This window comes from Pteropus medius, unplaced genomic scaffold (assembly GCF_902729225.1).
Source record: "Pteropus medius unplaced genomic scaffold, Ma_sr-lr_union100, whole genome shotgun sequence".
Classification (NCBI taxonomy): domain Eukaryota; kingdom Metazoa; phylum Chordata; class Mammalia; order Chiroptera; family Pteropodidae; genus Pteropus; species Pteropus medius.
This window is the reverse complement of record NW_024354499.1, coordinates 6,255,463-6,277,318: the sequence shown is the minus strand read 5'-3', so window position 1 is coordinate 6,277,318 and position 21,856 is coordinate 6,255,463. Positions and strand designations below refer to the sequence as shown.

At 35.7% G+C, this 21,856-nt stretch overlaps 1 protein-coding gene across 3 annotated transcripts in view; it reads left to right on the top strand.

Moving 5' to 3' along the window:
• The first annotated feature begins 660 nt into the window (after positions 1-660).
• Positions 661-21,856, top strand: part of M1AP (meiosis 1 associated protein) — a 64,593-nt gene continuing 43,397 nt past the window's right edge. The window contains exons 1-2 of one of the 3 annotated variants that reach the window (XM_039852699.1): positions 661-836; positions 6,012-6,297. In XM_039852699.1, the coding sequence (XP_039708633.1) occupies positions 6,064-6,297 (234 nt within the window). In that variant the 5' untranslated portion in view covers positions 661-836; positions 6,012-6,063. Of the gene's footprint in view, positions 837-863; positions 1,084-6,011; positions 6,298-21,856 lie in introns of those variants that run through there. The other 2 variants (XM_039852700.1, XM_039852701.1) reach the window with 2 other exon arrangements.

Sequence of the window (21,856 nt, the reverse complement as noted above, 5' to 3'; positions counted from 1 at the left end):
TAGGCAAGTGACTCTTCCTATTGGTCTAACCTGTCTTGAACTACTCATTGGTAAATTTACCTCCCCTCCCCAACCTGTATCTCAGGCAATGAACTGAGAGGGGGAGAAGATAGTAAAGAGAGAAACAGGAGAGAGTGCGTGTCCGTTTCTGGTTTGGTAGTAGCATTATCTTTTCCTCTCCTGTGGGCTAATTCGGAGAAAAATTCTTATTCAACAGATAAAATTGAAGACCCAGAGCAGCCAACTGATGAGGACCAGGACACTCCAACTGGATTTTGTCAAAAGGAATATAAGACTCAACCCCAAGTAAAGGAAAACGAGTGAGGAGAGAGGGCAGAGAGATTTGAAAAGATTTTAAAGAGCTCCTGAGGGAAGACTAAACTTCCATGAGGGCAGGAACCATCGTCTATGTGTCCCTTGGATCCCAGTCCTAGCACAGTGCCTGGCACACAGTGTGCCCTCAACACCTGGCACATAGTGTGTTCTCAACAAATATTTATTGAATGAAAGAATGACTGACTCCATTAATGAATGAAAGATAAGGAAGAGAAGTTCAAGCCAAGAACACCACGCGGGTGCCACTGGAATGTTTCCTGGCGGGTAGCCGACAAGGAAGTATCAAGTTTAGCATAATATTCGCAACAGAGATCCAAAACCCCACCTAAGAGCCAAAGAAGGCAGTGCCCCGGCGCCCCGCGTCTTGGAGACGTGGCCCTGAGGCGCAGCCTGGGGCGACCCCTGAGGCGGCGCGCGCGTGAGCCGCCCCGCCCGGCCGCGGCCGGCCTGAAGGGGGCGCCTGCCGCGGCGCAGACGCGCGCGAAGAGCCGGAGGGTCAGGTAATGCGGTCTCGGCTTTACCACAGAAAAGAGCGACACCCGCGGTTCTCCACGGCTCGGGGCAAGAGCAGGGCCTCAGGGAGGAAAGAGGAGAAGCTACTTCGCAGGGTGGGCTTGGGCCAGCTTGCGCCTGTCCACAGGTAGATGTTGGCAGGCGCCGGGGACCATCTGACGCCCAGCGGGTCCGGGTCGTTCCTCGACAATCGTGTCTGAAGACAGGACAGGCAGACGCCGTGTCTCAGGCAGAGTAAGCATGTGGCCTAGGGCGCACGACACTTTGGGGGACGGGGGCGGGGGCACGAAAATCTTCTAACTTGTAAAGTCAGAAGAAAACAGTGAACTCTTAAGATTAAAGAAAATGTTTTGACTATTTTCTTACATCAGAACAAAAGTGAATTTTTAGGACCCACGAAAATTATCGATTTTTATTTTATTTTTTAAATGAGGAAGGGCACCACGAAGGGAAAAGTGCTTAGATTCCACGAAATTTTTAATGAAGCCCTGCGGAAGGGGGAACCGTTAAATCATTTATCACACACAAAATGTTCAGAGCTATAAATGCATGGTCTAGGCGATTTTATGAGGGTATGTAAAGGGGCAGTAACTTATTAAGACCTAAAGTCTGAGACCTAAAGGATGAGGGTAAAGGAAGGGAATACTCAGAAAAGAATGACAGTGGGAGGCACAGCAAGAGGCCCACCATTGGTGGATTTGAGAAAGAACCCCAGGGTAGGGATGGGATGGGAGAGGTTGGGCTGGGGATGGCAAGACAGGAGGATGAAGATTTGAAAAGGAGACACATGCAGAATTTTGGAGCCAGGATAAGGATTTTGGATTTTGTTTCAAGTGTAATTGGAAGCCACTGAAGGGTTTTTAGCAAAGGAGTAACTTGACTTTTGTTGGCTCAAGGCCCAGTCCCAGGTTTAACCAGTTTGCAGGGGGACACCAGTAAGTGAATATTCTTAGCAAAAGTGGAGAGTATAGGGTCAGAAATAGTGAAATGCTGGTTAATACTATGCCCAGACACATCAGATACATTAATTGATCAAGTTTGAGAATATAAGGAAGAGAGCTGCCTCTTACCTCATTTAAACTACAGTCTTGGAATTGCACACGGTATGGGATCTAAAATTGACTGTGCAAGCTGAAACCATTCAAAGTGATCTTAATAATCAATGGGAAAATTATATTTGTTCCAGGACCTCTCAAAATTGTCAAAACGTTAAAAGCCCTCTTACTGTCAGTTATAAAGTATACAGGAAAATGAAAAATAATGAAACTAATATCTATTTAGCACACTGTAATTTAAAATATTAGAAAGATTGGAAATCAAAGTATTTTCTTTCTTTGTAAAAACTTCCCAAGAGTAGTTTGAACAATAACATGATAGAGCACTCATCTTTTCAATGCCTTAGCCAATTGTTATACTCCTAAGTTTGAAACAGCTTCCAACATTTTATTTTTTGCTCTTTAATTTTGTAAAATATCTCCAAGAGTTTCTCCAATATGAAGTTTTCGCCAGTAGCACTTTGCGATATTTTCATATTTTTTGTCATAACCGCTTTCGTCATTTATATCAATAAACTCACTTTCACTAAATTCCTCTGGCTGCTTATCTAGTCTATCAGATGTTGTTACTGTCAATATTCTCACAGTCAGCTCTTTCTTCTTTCACTCCATTTATTTTTTAGTCAACTTTCACTTTCAGTGTTATGTCACTTATGGTTTCTTTTCTACACTCTCATCTTTTTTTTTTTTTGGCCAATTCCCTCTTTCAATTACTCATTTTTGTAAAAATGTCACTTGGGTTTATCACTAGGAGATAAGGAGATAAAACAACCATACACTTTACTGTCTGTGCTTAAACTGAGTAAGGGATCTGCAGTGATGGTCACTGACAAACTTTGAAAGAAATGACATGATCTATACACTGATCATGATGTGCCTCTGATTTGTGGACTGAAGAGCTAGCTGTCATTTGTACTTTATGTGATTATTCACAGTTAATATTCTATGGTAACTGAAATCTGAACTATGTTGATGGGCACTGGTGTTAACTAAACTGTATTTGATTTGAGATTTGTGTATATTGGAATTATGAAAAGTGAGAACTACCTATACTCTAAAATGGCAAGTTTCAGATGTGAGGGAAGATAGGCAAGGAGAATAGAAGTTCATTCGATATTAAACAAGGCCTCTGTCTGGCTGCCTGTTTGTCTATGTGAACCTGTCTGTGTGACAGCATTACATTGGTCCCATGCACTTAATTTTTAAAAGTACAGTTAAAAGATATTTATGATGTGTGCTCTCTTGGTAAATATATTAGTCATTGATTTTGATTTCTGGTTCAAGATTACTTTCAACAGATTAACATATTCATTCATTTATTTGTTCATCTGTACCCAGGACATAATTGGAGCTCAATAAAAAATTGTTGAATGAATGAATGTTGACCTCCACTATCTAAAGAGAAAAGTTTGAAAGAGACTAACTTCACAGATTCATTTTGAGAAACACATTTATTTATGCACTTAGATCATTTTTAAAGATCCTAAATTCCAAAATATTTCTGAAAATTATCATAAATACTTTTCTCCTGGACCCAGGGGAAATCAAATAAGCTTTTATTTTTGTGCATTCTTTAGCTAAAAAACAATTATATAGAATCATTTTCATTCATAGAAATAGAGATATATTTTTGTAATCTAAAAAATATTTTCTTTTATGCTTGTCCTAATGTTCTTTTTGTAATATTTTTATTGTTAAATATAATGTATAGAGTATTTCATAAAATATGAACATATAGTTTTATAATGATAGTGAGCACCCATGCAACCACAATAAAAGTCAAGAAACAGAACCTTGCCAATACTGCAGGACCTCCCCTTTTGTCCCTTCTAATCATAATGCCCTCCTTCCTTTCTAGAGAAAATCACTACCCTTGTTTTTATGATAATCATTTCCTTGCTTTTTAAAAATAGTTTTACCATTATGTACACACCTCTAAACAATATATTTATTTTTGCTTATTTTAAAAATCTATGTGAATAGTGGAATTATGCTATATGTATTCTTTGTCTTGCTTCTGTTATTCAATATTATCTCTTAGAGTCATCCATATTATTCCATGTAACTAGTCCACTCATTTGCACTGCTGTATGTGTGACTATATCAGAATTTGTCCATTCTAGTGTTAATTGACATATGTGTTTTTTGTAATTTGGGGTATTTGTGAATAAGACTGTTATGAATAGTCTTTTTGTTGCTATGATCTTATTTTGTTCATATATCCTCGTGCATGTCCTTATTCACAGATTATAGGATTGTGAACAAAAAAAATCCAAAAGGATCTACAAATAATTATAATTAGTAAGAGAGTGCAGCAAGTTTGTTGATTATAAAATCAATATACAGAAATCAATTTTATTTCTATGCATTAGCAACAAACTAAATACAGAATTTTAAAATATGTCATGTAAATTAACATTAAAAACAGTAAATCTCTAAGAATAAAATTTAATAAAAGATAAGGATGTTGCAGAAAAATCAGACTGGCGAGAAACCAAGCACCACTCAGAGAGTTGGACAACTCAGATTTATTAAGCCAGCAGTCCCAGAAGAGCTAGAGCTCTGAAGATCTGGGCCCCGAGCTCAGGAGTAAACTTCCTTTTATAGGACTTATCAGCGCAGTTACAGTTGGCATGAGCCAATTGGTTCATTTGTCCTCAGGTGGTTACAGAGCACGGGAGTTGCTATGGGCTATAGGCAGTTACAGAGCATGAGATTCGATACATCTGTTATCTAGACAGAGCAAGCAAAGGGGAAGGTGAGTCTTCAGTTGATCTCCTGCCCCTTGGCCTATGCAGCAAGCATGTCTACAAAAGCAGAACAAAGAACTGATTACAGGGTTAATAATTTGAGTGGAAAATTCCTCTTCAAGGAGACCTTTTGGAGAAAATTATAGAACTGTAGATTTTTTTAGATTTTCTATATACACGATTATATCATCTGCAAACAATGAGTTTTACTTCTTCCATTATTCTTTTTTTATATATTGCTATTTTCAATTTGCTAATATTTTGTTTAGGATTTTTACATCTAAGTTTATGGATGAGATTATCCTATAATTTTTTTCTTATAATACTCTTATCCGATTTTGGTATCAAAGGTTATGCTAACCTAGTAAAATTAATTAAATAGCGTTCCCTCTCTTATTCTCTGAAAGAAATTAAGATTGAAATTCTTGGTCTTTGAGAGTTTGATGGAACTTATCAGCGGAATCATCTGACCCTATAGTTTGTGGGTAGATATTTGACTACCAGTTAAATTTCCCCTTCAGTGGTTATAGAGTATTTATATTTTAAAATCTTGTTTTTGACTTAGTATTAATTAGATATATTTTTCTAAGAATTTGTCCAATTAGATTGAAGGTCAAGTCATGAAGGATCTTGAACAAGTCTTGAAGGGGAAAGTAATCATATTTTTTTTTAAGTTATTATGTACCAAAAAAACAATGTACTAAACACTGATAAATAAAGTTGACAAAACAAGTTCTCTACCCTTGGAAAGCCCACAATATAGTGAGAAAGGCAATCATAGAAATAAATTATAATACAGTACAATAATAAAATTTATGAGGTCAGATAGCTTACTCTGAAACTGAAGTTTGACTTTTGTGTATCTTTTGATTAGTTCCACTCAACATCTCTCTAAGAATTCTCAGCCTTACATTACAGGCAAACATCTAGATCCCTTAGGAGCTATTAAGATGGGTCAGCCTTCCATAACATTCATCACTTTAAGGTGTATAAATCATTGGTTTTTACTATATTCACAAGTGCGCACATCCATTACACTCTATAATTTCAGAATGTTTTCATCCTTGTAAAAGAAACACCTCATCCCTTAGCAGTCATTCTCCATTCCCTCTTCCCTCGACCTCTCGCAACCATTAATTTACTTTCTGTCTCTATGGATTTGCCTGTTCTGGACATTGCACATAAATGGAATCATATATTTTTTTTAAAAAGGGAGGAGAGTGGAGTAGAGAAGCTTGAGTTAGTACCCAGCCTGACTTCTTTCTGGACTTAATCCCCTAGACCCATGTTCATTGTTTCAACAGAGTACATAATTCAGTTTTATGAAAGCCAATGATTTCTCGCTCCTTCTCTATAGGTGTAGAGAATATCCAGGTAGTGGCTGCAGTTCCACCTCTGGTCTGGCTGCCATGTATCACGGGCGAACTACTGGTAAAGGACCCCACACACAGATTTACCAGCAACCTCCAAGGCTTCTCATTGTGCATATCACTCTACCATCCTGGGCTGACATCTGCTCCAATCTCTGTGAGGCTCTGCAAAACTTTTTCTCTCTAGCCTGCAGCTTGATGGGCCCCAGCCGCATGTCCCTCCTCAGCTTATACATGATACAAAATCAGCACGAGTGCATCCTCCCCTTTGTGGTGAGTATATTTACCATTTGTTCATTTTATCTTGAAAGCAAATACGAAGTTTCTGGGGAAGAGATCACAGTTATTACTTAGAAATAACTGTGCCTGTTCTCACACCCAGTACCACACAGGCAACACAATGAGATCAGATGTCATTCTGCGCATAAAGGGTGTTTGTACTGCAAAAGAGGAATCTCAAAATTATTAATTTGGGAGTTTAAATAGGCCACATCTTGGCCCCCTCCACTCCTGAGGGAGGGAGAGAAACCTTGGCTTTTACAGACCTTTAGAATATAAGCAACTGACTCTTTTCACACACACCCATTTGAAATGCAAATACAGGGAAATTAGTCTCCAAATTTCTCTATAGGTCTCTGGTTATTTTTTTTTTTCCCCCAAGATTTTATTTTATTTTCTCTTCTCCCTCCTCCTCTCTGGTAACCATTAGTCCATTCTCCATGTCCACGAGTCTCTGTTTGTTTGTCTGTCCTGTTCATTTGTTGCTTTTAGGTTTATATCCCATATATAAGTGATATAATGTGATTTTCAACATTTTTTGTCTGGCTTATTTTGCTTAGTATGATTATTTCCATCCATGTTGTCACAAATGGCAGTATTTCATCTCTTCTTATGGCTGAGTGATATTCCATTGTATATATATACCACAGCTTCTTTAGCCAATCATCTATCATAGGACACTTCAGTTGTTTCCATGTCCTGGCCACTGTGAATAATGCTGCTCTGAACATCGATATGCAAATATCTTTTTGGATATGGGTTTTCAAGTCTTTGGGGTAAATACCCAGTAGAGAGATTGCTGAATCATATGGTAGATCAATTCTTAGTTTCTTGAGGAACCTCCATACTGTTTTCCATAGTGGCTATACCAATTTGCGTTCCCACCAGCAGTGTTTGAGGGTTCCTATTTCTCCACATCCTTGCCAGCATTTGTTATTACTTGTCCTGTTGATTATATCATTCTAACCGGTGCGAGATGGTATCTCATTGTGGTTTTGATTTGCATTTCCTAATAGCTAGCTAAAAGATGTTGAGCGTCTTCTCATATATTTGGTGGCCATTTGTATGTCCTCTAGGGAGAAGTGTCTGTTCAGATTCTCTGCCCATTTTTTTGACTGGATCATTTGGTTTTTTGTTGTTATTGAGTCATATGAGTTCTTTGTATATTTTGGATATTAAGCCCTTATCGGAGGTGTTGCTTGCAAATATATTTTCCCATTTGGATGGTTATCTCTTTACCTTGCTGATGGTTTCTTTTGCTGAGCAGAAGCTTTTTAGTTTGATGTAGTCCCATTTATTTATTTTTGTTCTTACTTCTCTTGCTTTTAAGGTCAAATTCATAAAATCCTCTTTAAGTCCAATGTCCTTGAGTTTAGTTCCTGTTTTCTTCTATGCATTTTATCATTTCAGGTCTTATATTCAGGAACTTAATCCATTTTGAGTTAATTTTGGTGTGTAGTGATAGACAACAGTCTAGTTTCATTCTTTTGTAGGTGGCTTCCTAGTTTCCCCAGCACCATTTATTGAAGAGGCTTTCCTTTCTCTACTGTATGTTTTGGCTTTTTTGTCGAAAATTATTTGCCCATATAAATATGGGTTTACTTCTGGACTCTCAATTCTGTTCCACTGGTCCATGTGTCTGTTTTGCTACCAATACCATGCCGTTTTGCTTACTGTCACTTTGTAGTATAATTTGAAGTCGGGCAGAGTGATGCCTCCAGTCTCGTTCTTTTTACTCAGGATGGCTTTGCAATTCGGGATCTTTTGTGCGTCCATACAAATCTGATGATTTTTTGTTCTATTTCTTTTAAAAATGCCAATGGGATTTTGATGGGAATTGCATTAAATCTATATAATGCTTTAGGTAATAAGGTCATTTTAACTATGTTAATTCTCCCAATCCAAGAACACAGAATATCTTTCCATTCTTTGTATCTTTTTCGAATTCTTTTAATAGGGTCTTATAGTTTTCATTATATAGGTCTTTCACATGTTTCGTTATATTTATTCCTAGATATTTTATTCTTTTTGTTGCAATTGCAAAAGGAATTATTTCCACTTCTTTTTCTGACATTTCATTATTAAAGTCTAGGAACGCTATGGATTTTTGAACCTTGACTTTACTGTATTTGTTCATTGTTTCTAGTGGTGTTCTTGTGGAGTCTTCAGGGTTTTTTATATAGAGAATTATGTCATCTGCAAATAGTGACAGTTTGACTCCTTCGTTTCCTATTTGGATGCCTTTTATATCTTTCTCTTGCCTGATTATACTCTCTAGGACCTCCAATGTTATATTGAATAACAGTAGTGATAGGCAAAGGACAGCCTTTGCCTTGTTCCTGATCTCAGAGGGAAGGTTTTTCATTTTCTACTATTAAGTATAATGTTAGTTGAGGGTTTGTCATATATGGCCTTTATTAAGTTAGGATACTTGCCTTCTATACCAATTTTGTTAAATGTTTTGATCATAAATGGGTGCTGTATCAAAAAAAATAATAAAATAAAATAAATAAAATAAAATAAATGGGTGCTGTATCTTGTCGAAGGCTTTTTCTGCATCTATTGATATGATCATATGATTCTTTTTTTTTAATTTGTTTATGTGGTGTATCACATTAATCTATTTGCATATGTTGAACCATCCCCGTGCCTTTGGGATGAAGCCCACTTGATCATGGTGTATAATCTTTTCAATATGTTGCTGTATTCGGTTCACTAGAATCTTATTTAGGGTTTTTGCATCTGTGTTCATGAGAGATACTGGTCTGTAGTTTTCTTTTTTTGTGTTATCTTTACCAGGTTTCGGTATCAGGGCAGTATTGGCCTCATAAAATGAGTTGAGAAGTATTGCCTCCTCTTCGACTTTTTGGAAGAGTTTGAGGAAAATAGGTATTAAATCTTCTTTGAATGTTTGGTAGAATTCACTGGTGAAGCCATCTGGTCCTGGACTTTTACTTTTTGGTAGTTTTTTGATGATTGTTTCAATTTCCATACTGCTGATCAGTCTATTTAGATTTTCCAGTTCTTCTTGATTCAGTCTAGGAAGGTTGTATTTTTCTAAGTACTGGTCCATTTCTTTATTAAATTTGGTGTTATATACTTTTTCCTAGTATTCTTGTATGATCATTTGTATTTCTGCAGTGTCTGTTATAATTTCCCCTCTCTCATCCCTGATTTGTTTATTTGTGTTCTTTCTCTTTTTTCTTTAGTGAGTCTAGCCAGGGGTTTGTCAATTTTATTAACCTTTTCAAAGAGCCAGCTCTTTGTTGTATCTATTTTTTCTATTCTTTTTTGTTGTTGTTTTCAATTTCATTTATTTCTGCTCTAATTTTTATGATTTCTTTCCTTTTACTGACTTTAGGCTTCATTTGTTCTTCCTTTTCTAGTTTTTTAAGATGAAACACTAGGCTCTTTATTTGGGCTCATTCTTGTTTTTGGAGATAGGCCTGTTATGATATGAACTTTCATCTTATGAACTTTTGTCGTGTCCCAAAAGTTTTGATATGTTGTACTATCATTATCATTCGTTTCTATGTATCTCTTGATCTCTCTCTTATTTTTTCTCTGACCCAGTTCTTCAGTTGTTTAATCTCCATGTATTTGTGGTTCTTTCCACTTTCTTTTTACAGTTGATCTCTAATTTCAAGCATTATGATCAGAGAGTATGGTTGGTATGATTTCAACCCTCTTATATTTGTTGAGGCTATCTCTATGTCCTAGTATGTGGTCAATCCTTGAGAATGTTCCATGTGCACTAGAGAAGAATATATAAGCAGCCGTTTGGGGATGAAAAGCTCTGTAAATGTCAATTATGTCCAGTTGATCTAATATGTCATTTAAGGATGTTATTTCCTTATTGATTTTCCGTTTGAATGATCTGTCCATATCTGACAGCGGGGTAGTAAGGTCCCCCACTACAATAGTGTTTTGGTCTATTTCTCCCTTTAGTTTTGTTAGTAATTGCTTTACATATTTCAGGGCTCCCTGATTGGGAGCATAGATATTAATAAGTGTTATGTCTTCTTGGTACATGATTCCCTTTATCATTATGAAGTGTCCCTCAGTATCTTTCTTTACCTTTTTCATTTTGAAGTCTATTTCATCTGATATTAGTACCACTACTCCCGCTTTTCTCTGAATGCCATTTGCTTGAAATATCACTTTCCACCCTTTCACTTTGAGTCTATATTTGTCTTTGGAACTGAGATGTGTCTCCTGAAGGCAGCATATGGTTGGGTTTTGTTTTTTGACCCATTCTGCAACTCTGTGCCTTTTTATTGGTGAGTTCAGTCCATTTACATTTAGGGTGGTTATTAACTGTGAGGTCTTCTTATAGCCATTTTGTCTTTTGCTTTCTGGTAGCTCGGTGTTTCCGTTGCTTCCTTGTCCTTATATTTCTGTTTTCTTTATTTTGGTTGGCTTTTGTGGGTTTTGCCTCTGGTCCTTTTTGTTTTATATTATATACTTTGTTTCTGAATCTTTGGCATGTGGTTATCATTACAGATATGTAAAGGATACTTATATATATATACAGTTTTCCCTTTTCTTCTGTGTGTGCCTTATCTCCATTCCCCTTTGCAAATTTGGATCTTTGAGTCCTCCCCTTTTCGGTCATTGTTGTCTCAATTTGTCCCTATGTACGCTGAACATTCATTACTACCTTGCTATAGCAAATATCTTCTTATTTTAAGCTTATAATGCCCTGTTCCTAGTAAGGGTTGCACTCCTCTGCTTTTATCAGCCTACTAGTCACCTTACTCCTAATTATGGTTTGGTTTTTTGTTTGTTTGTTTGTTTTTTGTCATTTTGTTTTAGGTGTGTTGAAATATTTCAGTATTTCCTGTAGTACAGGACTCATAGTGGAGAATTCCCTCAATTTTTGTATGTCCGGAAAGGTCTTTATTTCTTCTTCATATCTAAAAGAGAGCTTAGCTGGATACATTATTCTAGGCAGGTTGTTCCTTTCATTTAATTGTTTGAATATGTGATTCTACTCCTTTCTGGCTTGTAAGGTTTGTGCTGAGAAGTCTGACAATAATCTAATGGGTTTTCCTTTATAGGTTACTGTCTTCTTTTCCCTGGCTGCCCTAAGAATTCTGTCTTTGTCATTGATTTTTGATAATTTTAATACAGTGTGTCTTGGTGAAGGCCTTTTGAGGTTGAGATAATTGGGTCTTGTGTTGACTTCTTGAATTCCAAGCTCCAGCCCATTCCTTAGATTCGAGACATTCTCATCAACCATTTGTCTGAAAATGCTTTCTAATCCCTGCTCCTTTTCCTCCCCTTCGAGAATTCTCATTATTCTTATGTTTCCTCTCCTGATGGTATCAGCTAGTTCTTGTATTTCTCTTTCATTATTTTTCATTCTTTGGTTTCTCTCTTCTTCCTTCTGATTTATTTCTAGATTACTGTCTTCAATATCACTGATCCTTTCCTCTATTTGGTCTACTCTATTTCCCAAACTTGTTATTTCAATTTTCAACCTTGCAGTGTGTTTTTCATCTTCAGAAGGTCTATTTGGTTTTGTTTGTTTGTTTGTTTGTTTGAGGGTTTCAATTTCCTTGCTAAAGAACTCATTCTACTCATCTAGTTGTTTTTCAGTTCCTGAAATTGTTGATATGATTCGTTTCAGATCTCACTGAGTTTTTTCAGAAGTACCATCCTGAATTCTCTGTTATTTAAGTCACATATATCTAAGTCTGTAGGCTTATTTTCTGGAGATTTTTCTCTTTCTTTGTGAGATGCCTTGTCACTTTGGTCATTCATGGTGTTTAATGGACTATTTCTCCACCTGGGCATTAATGGAAGTATGTTGTGCTTTTTTTCCCCCCAGAAAGATTTATTATATAATGGTCCCTAGCTTGTTGCAAATAAGGTGTTTTTCTTTTGGTTTCCAGTAGGTGGCGTCTAAGCCTCTTGGATCTCTGCTTTATATAAAGTCTTAATAATGTCTTTTTTTCCTTATAAATGTTTAATCATGCTCGCTACCCTCAGTCTCAGTTCCTGTCAGTGTTAGCAACAATTTCAGTAGCGTTTGCTCAGATTCCCCTGAGGCGCCGCAGTGATCAGTCTCAGAGGATATGGGGGGAGGGGCTCTCTGGGTTGGAGGATGGGAGCTGTGGCTCAGCCTTGGTTTTGCAACTGTTGTTTCTCTGACATCCCTGCTTTTCTGCCATCCCCGTTCCTCTGTCTTCTGCCCTAATGACTGGGCCCTGCCACCGGCCATGTGGTGCTCACAGCACTCCCAAGCAGGGCTGTTCAGGGAACTCGCTGCACCTTCTCCCCTCCCTCTACTCCTACAGGGAGCTCCGGCTGTGAGAGGCAGCTTCTTTTTTTATCCCAGTCCACCTCCCAACACCCGGGATTCTGACCTATAGTAGCTTTTATGCACAGATCCCACACTCAGACATGCTGGTGTACTGTTTGGGTGTTTTTTGTTGAGTTTTAGATGTTCAGCTTGTTGTTTCAAGGAGAGAGATCTGGGGACGTCTCTCATTCTGCCATGTTTAATCCAATCTCACCATGATTGTATTCGATCTCTGGCTATTCAATCACCCTTTAACTTCCAAGATTTGTTATTTAACCCAAGTTCCAGTCTTCTTTGTTTAGAAAGCCCTAACTGTGCAGAAACATGAAAATATGTTCTCTGCAGTTTCACATAGGACTCAAGTGAAACTCCCCTTAGGGTTTCAGAAGACAAAGGCTGAGCTAGGGGCAGTGCTTTTACAAAGCTCCCTCACATGTAGAGAACTGTCTCTCCTCCTCAACTCAAATTTTCATTTTCTCCCCCATACAAAATTCAGGACCACAGGGATGGGAATGACTTCAGTGGTTTAGTGCATCCCCTTCCTGAGGCAACTTTGCTGCTGGAATAGTTGGACAAGTCCTACTGGAGAGCCATGACTTTTATCCCTACCTGTTGAGAACAAGATCTCCTCCCCCTAGTTTCTATGGACGCCATGTGGGAGCTTGGACTCCCACCCTGCTAGCCAACATTAACAATATCTCTGGCCCTCAGGTGGTGTTGGAGGAGGCAGAGTGGAGGACATATGAGAGTGGCAGCAGGGTACCTTTTTATTTCCTAAGCAGGTTGGTGTCAGTGAAGGCCTAGTAGAAAGCCATGACTTTTATGCCTTCCTGGTGGTAATGAAGCTTCCCCATACCCAGGATGTCAGTGGGGCCATGTGGGAAGACTGAAACTCCACCCCTACCCAGAAGTAACAAGGCACCCTCCCTTCTGGGTCGTAATCAGAAGCCAAATAGAGTCACACCCCACCTGGCAATAATTATCTGAAAACCTTACTTCCCCCATTGGCATAGTGTCAGAGGAAGCCTGCTAAGCAGAGGATTTAAATAAAATCCAGAGTCTTATAACATAATACCCAAAATGTCCAGAATGCAATAAAGAAAATCACTCATAAAGAACCAAGGAAATCTCAACTTAAATGAGAAAACAACAACACCAGTACTTAAATGACAGAGATGTTAGAATTATCTGAAAAAGATTTTGAAGCAGCCATAGTAAAAATGCTTCAACAATAGTTATGAACATGCTTGGAACAAATAGAAAAATAGAAAAATTCTCACCAAAGAAGAATTATAGAGAAGAACCAAATAGAAATTTTAAACCTGAAGAATACAATAACTGGACTTTGAAAAGCAAAAATCTTCAGTGGATAGGCTCAACATCAGAATGCAGAGGTCAGAAGAAAGAATCAGTGAACTCGAAGATAGAATAGAAATTACCAAATCTGAGTAACAGAGAAAATAAACTTTTAAAAAATGAACAAACCATAGAGACCTGTGAAACCATAACAAAAATCCAACATTTATGTCATCAGAGTCCAGGAGGAACAGGGAAGGAAGATAAGGCTGAAAAAATATTCAAAGAACTAATCACTAAAATTTTCCCTAATTTGGCAAGAGCTGTAAATCTAAATAACAAGAGGCTGGTGAGCCCCAAACAAGATAAATGCAAAGAAATCTGTTCTAAGGCACATCATAATCAAAGTTCTAAAAACTAAAGATAAATTCTTGAAAGCAGAGCACTGTCACCTTACCTATAAGGTAAAAAAATCAAGTAATAATAGATTTTTTTAAATTAGAAACCAGAGGAGGCCAGAAAAAGTGTCTCATTTTTCAAGTGCTGAAAGTAAAAGAGTGTTAACCCAGAACTCTGTATTTAGTGAAAATATCTTTAAGGAATGAATCAGAAATAAAAATATTCTCAGATGAAGGAAAACTAAGAGAATTTGTCACCAGCAGACCTACCTTAATAGAATGGTTAAAGAAAGTTTTTGAAACAGAAAGGAAACTATAAAATAACAAATTTTGGAATATCTAGAAGGAAGAAAGAACAGGGAAAGAAAATATGGATAAATATAATAGACTTTCTAGTGAGTTTTCTAAATCATATTTGACAGTTGACACAAAAATTATAACATTGTCTGATGTGATTGTTGATATAGAGGAAATATTAAGATAATTACAGTATAAACAGGAGTGAGTAAAGAGACTTAAAGAACATAAAGGTTTCTACACATTCAAACTGGTAACATGTCGACACCAGTAGACTATAAGAATGTATGTATCACTTAAAAATCATACAAAGAGATAGACTCAGAAACACTATATATAAATTTAAATGAAATTCTAAAAATAATATTTAAGTAAACTACAGGGAGATAGGTAAAAGAAAACAGAAACAAAAAAACTGAGGGAACAAACATAAAACCACAAAGAAATTGGCAGAGTAACATACCAATAAATACCTTAAATGTAAATGGTCTCAATACACCAATTAAAAGAAAGAGATTGCAGAGTGGGGCGGGGTGGGAGGTGGGATGACCCAACCAAATCCTAGAAGAAACTAACTTCAAATACAATAAAAGTAGGTTGAATGAAAAAAGATATACCATAATATTAATCAAAACAAAGCAGAATTGGCTGCATTAATATATCAAATAAAGTAGACTTCAGAGCAAAAAATATCGAGTACAGAGAGGGATATTAGATAAAGATAAAAGAGTCAATCCAACAAGAAAATATAGCAATTCTAAATGCATACCCACCAACCAACAGAGCTGTGAAATATGTGAAGCAAAAACTGATAAAACTGAAAGAAATAGACAAATCCAGAATTTTAGTTGGAGACTTCAATACCTTTTTTTTCATGATCGATAGAATAACTAGAGAGAAACTCAACAAAGATATAGAGAAATATTAGCCAACAGGAACTAATCAACATTTATAGAATAATCTACCCAACAACAGAATACACATTCTTTTCAAGCACTCGCAGAATATTTATCAAAATAGACTATATCCTGGGCCATAAAAGAAACTTCAACTAATTTGAAAGAGTTGAAGTCATACACAGAATGTTCTCTGACTGCAATGGAATCAAATTAGAAATCGATAGCAGGAAAATTTATGAACACTTGGACACTAAACAACACATTTCTAAATAATTCATGGGTCAACGAACAAATGTTAAAATAAATTTTTAAAATACATTGAATTTAATGACAAAATACAACATGTCAAAATGTGTGGGATACAGCTAAAGCAGTACTGACAAGGATATTTATATCACTAAATGTTTACATTAAAATAGAGAAAATCTCAAATCAATAATCTAAGCTCCCAACCTCCAGAAACTAGAAAGGTAAGAGTAAAATAAGCCCAAAGCAGACAGAAGGTAGAAATTAATAAAGAGCATATATCAATGAAATTCAGAACAGAAAAACAGAAAATTAGTGAAACAAAAAGCTAATCTTTAAAATAATCAATAAAGTTGACATACCTCCAGCAAGACAAAGAAAAATAGAAAATATATAACTTACCAACATTAGGAATGAAACAGGGAGTATTATTACAGACCCAGGAGACTTCCAAAAGATAAGAATACTGTGAACAAGATTACATGCATAAATCTGAACACTTAGATGAAATGGACCAATTCTTTGAAGAGCACAAACTACAATAATCTAATATGAAATAATTTAAATAGCCCTATAACTATGAAAAACTTGACTTCATAATTTTAAAACTCCTGAAAAAAATTTCTAGGCCCATATGGTTTTCCTTGAGAATTCTACCAAATGTTTAAAGAATGAATTTTATACAATCTTTTGCAGAAAATATAAGGGAAGGGAACTCTTACTCATTTTTTGAGGCCAGGCATTACCCTAATACCAAAAATAGACAGAGTACAAAAAAAGAAAAGAAAACTAAAGACCAATATTCGTCATGAATATAGATGCAAAGAAAAAAGAATCTTAATATAATATTAACAAATATGATTTACAATATTCAAGAAGAATTCTATGCCATGGCCAAGTGCGGTTTATTTCAAGGATACAGGATTGGTTCAAAATTTGAAAATCATTAAAGTAATTCATCATATTAAAAGGCCAAAGGAGAAAATCACATGATCATATCAAATGAGGCAGAATAAGCATTTGACAAAGTTCAACATCCTACAGCTAACATTATATTTAATAGATAAAAGACTGAATTTACCCCTAAGATTGGAAATGAGGCAAAGATGTCTGTGCTCACCACTCTTATTCAACATAGTGCTAGAATTTTTTTTAATAGGTTAATGATTCAACAAACTAGTATATCCATACCATAGAATACTCCTCTGCAATAAAAAGAAATGAACTATTGACACACAATATGGATGGATCTCAAGCATTATGCTTAGTGGACAAAAAAGCCAATCTGTTATGGTTACATTCTTTTCAAGCACTCTGATTCTATTTGCATAACACTTTCAAATGACAAAATTATAAGAACAGATTAATGGTTGCCAAGGGTTAGGAATGGTTCAGGGTAGAGATGACGATAAAAGGGTACCACGAGGGACATCTTTGTGGTAATGGAATAATTCTGTATCTTGATTGAGGTGATGGTTACATGAATCTACAGATGTGATAATATGATATAGAACTCTATGCATATATTGAACCAAGGTCAATTTCTTGGTTTTGAAATTGTGCTATAGTTATATAAGATGTAACCATTGGAAGAAATTAGGTGAAGGATACACGGGTCCTCTATGTATAATTTTTGCAAATTTCTATGAATCTGTAATTATTTCAAGATAAAAAGTTAAAGAAAAAGGTGACATTACACACTCACTAGAATGCTACAATTAAGAAGACAGACAATACTGACAGGCAATACCAAGTGTTGGTGAGAATGTGGAGAAACTATAACCCTCGTTCCTTTCTGAGAGGAAGGTAAACTGATAAAACCACTTTGGAAAATAGTTTGTAAATTTCTTAAAAATTTAAATATATACCTTCTATATAACCCAACAATTCCACCCCCAGGAATGTACCCAACAGAAATGAAAAAATCCATTCACACAAATACATGCACATGAATGTTCATGGTAACATTATTCATAATAGCACCAAACGGGAAACAATCAGAATGTCTGTAAACTGGTGAATGGATTGTCAAAATGTATAACTCTCACTGTATATAATCCAGTGATTATATATCTTATAAGTATTCTGAGGGCAAAGTGGAAGTGATAGTGATATTTATGGCCATGTGGCAGATATGTTCCTCTATTGTGCCATTTTCCTTGCACATGTCTGTCCCATAACCACATTTGGCTGTGATATCTATCTTCTGTCACAGAATAGGAGTAGAGAAAAGCAGAGAGTGAACTGGAAGGGCAAATGGAAGATATCCAGCCTAAAAGGCTTTTTGAGAATTGTGCTCATGTCCCAAACAAAGGTAAAAGCATTTTTTTCCCTCCTCAAGTGACTATGTTATATGCATCTGGCACTCCTCAGTACCTTTGACTAGATGAATCCCTAGATCCTTTAATTACTCTATTAGGAGAGGCAGACCATTCTAGAGTAAAAACCACTGATCAGCAACTCAGGAAAAATTGCAAGCCAAAATTTTTTTCCAAAATAACAAGTCAACCCTGGTTAAAAGCTCAAGAAAATCACTGGAACATTACCTGTGTATAGAACAACTCAATCTTTGTTTAAGGAAAAATGTTACCTTAAATTCATTGTCTCTGACCTATATAAGTGTCTGACATATACAGAGTTAGTTCAAAACATAAGTGAAGAGAGATAGCAGGTAGGAATCTTGCCCAAAATGAACACCTCAATCTAACTCCTTATTTTTAATTTCTGAGTATAAACAGATAAGCCTGAACTTTTTGTAAGGAATTATAACAGAGGAATCATAATAAAAATATTAGAATTCCTTTATATCCATTGTGCCCTTAATATAAATAAATCTGACCAAAGTGATTAATCTCTCAAAACAGTTTTAGAAGAATTTCCTTACTGCAAAGGTCTAACCAATTCTTTTATCTTTTTATGAGAACAAAGAAATTATTTAAATCACATATGATCTACAGTGAGTTGTTGGACTAATAGTGCTCTCATTTGGCTATCTTGTGGTCCAAGCTGGCCACTCTTATGCCTGTAGTCTAGCAAGCAAGAGAGGAAAAGGAGAGCAAAGGAACTCCCACACACTTTAAAGCCATTTAGCAAAGTGGCTCCTGTCGCTGCTTACCATTGGCCAGAACCTAACCATATTCAAACTCCTAGGTGTATGAGACACTGGGAAATATAGTCATTATTACAGATAAGCATAGTGCCTATGTAAAAACCGACAGTTTTGGTACTTGAGGAAGAAGATAAATGTTGAGGGACAACTAGAATCTCTTCCACCACACTAAAAACTCACAAGAAAAAAATGAGAGAAGAAAAAAATCACAAAAAAATTTGGAAGCTATGTACAGGTTTTCTTTTCTAACTTATATTTTTGATCCCTCTGAAATTTATTATATATGCATCCATTTATTCAAAATTAATTTGTTTAATACCGGCTGTGTTTCAGTCAGTATTAGGCCTTGCACACATTGTAATAAAGAGACAGTTCAGATTCCTCTTTAATGGAGTTTGTATTCTAGTGAGATAGACAACAATCAATCAACATACTTTGGAAAATGTCATTCTATTGTAGCTCTTTGTATTCTGAAGCTACTTATCTCATATTTTGGTAGTGGAAATCAGGAATTATGTCTTTTTTAAGGTACCTAGTACATCATAAGTACCTGATAATAAATATTTTTTAAATGAATAAGTGAATGATGGGTCTATGTCATTTACATAGTATAATTCTTTTTTTTTTTTTTTTTTTTACTTATTTTGTCAATTGTAGAACAGAGTCATTAAGTCAGTACAAATCCCTTCTGTTTAATCAGCAATGTCTTAAGTGCTTTCAGGGTTTCATAGTGATAAAAATAATAACTACAGCTAACACTGAGTACATACTGTGTGATAAATTAACTCATTTAATACTTACTCGTTAAGATCAGTATCATCATTGTCCCCAATTCCTAGCTGAGGGAATTTAGGCTTAAAGACTCACAGCCAATAAGAGGGAGAGCCGTGTTTGGAACTCGAGTCTGTTTGGATCAAAAGCCTAAGCTAAGACCTAGTACTTCTTTAACTAAAATGCCCACTACTTCTTAACAAGCTCTTCTACTCTTGTCAGGCACATTTTTTCATTCTCTCTGGCACATAATATTCACTCTCATCCTCCATACCATTGCTTGTATTGAACTTTCTGCCTCTCTACTGCATCCCCCCCACACACATACACACAGAAAATACTGTATTTTTTTCACAAATCTTACCCTTTCAATTCTCAGCTCAATCTCACCTGCTTTCCAACAACACTTACCTTTCTTTTTCTAAACTCCTAAAGCATCCATAATCTATGACAGTCTCTTCAAACTGGGATATATATATTATAGGGCCACAAGAGGACTCCCCAGAGTAAACAGAAATAGATAATTTTAAATTGATATACAGATCCTGAATTTCCATTAGTATTTTTTTCTAAAACTTCTCTAACTATACCTGTGATGAGGGTGTCAGGCTGCTTCTCCATTCCCACCATCCCTTTCACAATTACCCTTGTTTCACTTCACAAATAAAATCCAAAGTAAAAAGGAAGAGATGAGAGGTACATATCTTTTGCCTATTATGAATCTTACTGTGATGGATTCCCATGTAGTTTTAAAACTTCCGGAGGCATCAAACAAAGGAATAATTCAAAATGTTGGTTATCAGTGTGAGAAAGTCAATGATTTATAACTCTGGGTTAAAAGTCTTTTGCAACCAGGTGGTTTCCAATTTTCACAAAATTGGAGCAAGACCAAATTGAATGGCAGCTGATAGATCACTAAAATAATTTTTATTGGTAGATATATGTATGACTTTTGGCATATAACTCAGAGGAATTTGACAATTTGATTGACATTGCATCTTATATTTAGGAAGACAAGATTTCTCAGCATTATAACAATAGAATATAAGAATAGAATTAATACCAAATGCCCTGTCATTCAAGTGGTATGTAATTTATTTATTCACACACACCTGAACTAATTGAAAAAAGAACCCAGCGTGTCCATTCTAATAAGAAATGCATTTCCAATTAAAGTTTCTGCTTAATGCCAATAGTTATTTATTAAAATCAATGATATATGCTGTTTTGATCAATCGTATATGAATAGTAATTCTAATAACTCAGATTATCCCTTAGAGCCTATGGTTATAGGAAATTTTAAAAATCTTATAATATGTAAATATTTTTGATGCAGAGAAGTATGATAGGATGATCAATAAAAGATTGCCAACCAAAAAAATTATATTATATTATGATAAAACTGTGTGGGAAAAGTGAAATGGAAATATGAGTTCAAGGAGAAAAAGAAATAATATAAATATCTATTGAAAAGAAAAAGAGCTTGCTCATGTACTTTTTAATTGACTAATAGTGAATATCAAATCTCTCTGGTGTTTAGATTCTATTGGATTATGTTCTGAAGGTTGATGTTATAGTTTTATTTTAAAATATTGATATTTAAAATATACTGGAAGTTATATCCTTAGCAACTACTTACACTCAGAATTTTAAAATCTAGATGTCAACTTAAAAATATATAAAGGAGTATATTATTCTTCAGATTCTTTTAGGGGTACATGAGAAGAAATACTCAAAGGCTGCGAGTCTCTACCTGTGATCTCATTTGTTCTCATTTCTTTCTTGAGTAGGATCTTTAGCTTTCTATCTAGATTGCAAGTTCTCTTTGTGTTAGAATTATATCCTCTTTCTTGTGTTGTTCCCAGAAACTTAGGGAGAGGAGCATGTAAGCAAAGTAAGTAGCTGTGGAAGTGAGTCGAGCAGTGTTGACTTAAGCAGTCTTTGTACCTGGCAGTATTGTAACTTATGCTTATGAATTTTATGTACATTTGCAAATATTGCTCACTTTCATTCACTCTTTGGTGAGGAAGGTTTCCAAAATATAACTCCTTCCCACCCACCCACACCTGATATTGATGCTTGGAATTTCTTCAAATAGTGTCATAAATTTTCATTCCACATTTATTAAAATGTATATATTTTTAGGAGATGTGACGTTAATTTAGAATCAGATTATATTAGATTACTTCTTGATAGCAAGTTTTTAAGAAGGAAGGTAAGGAGAACCAAG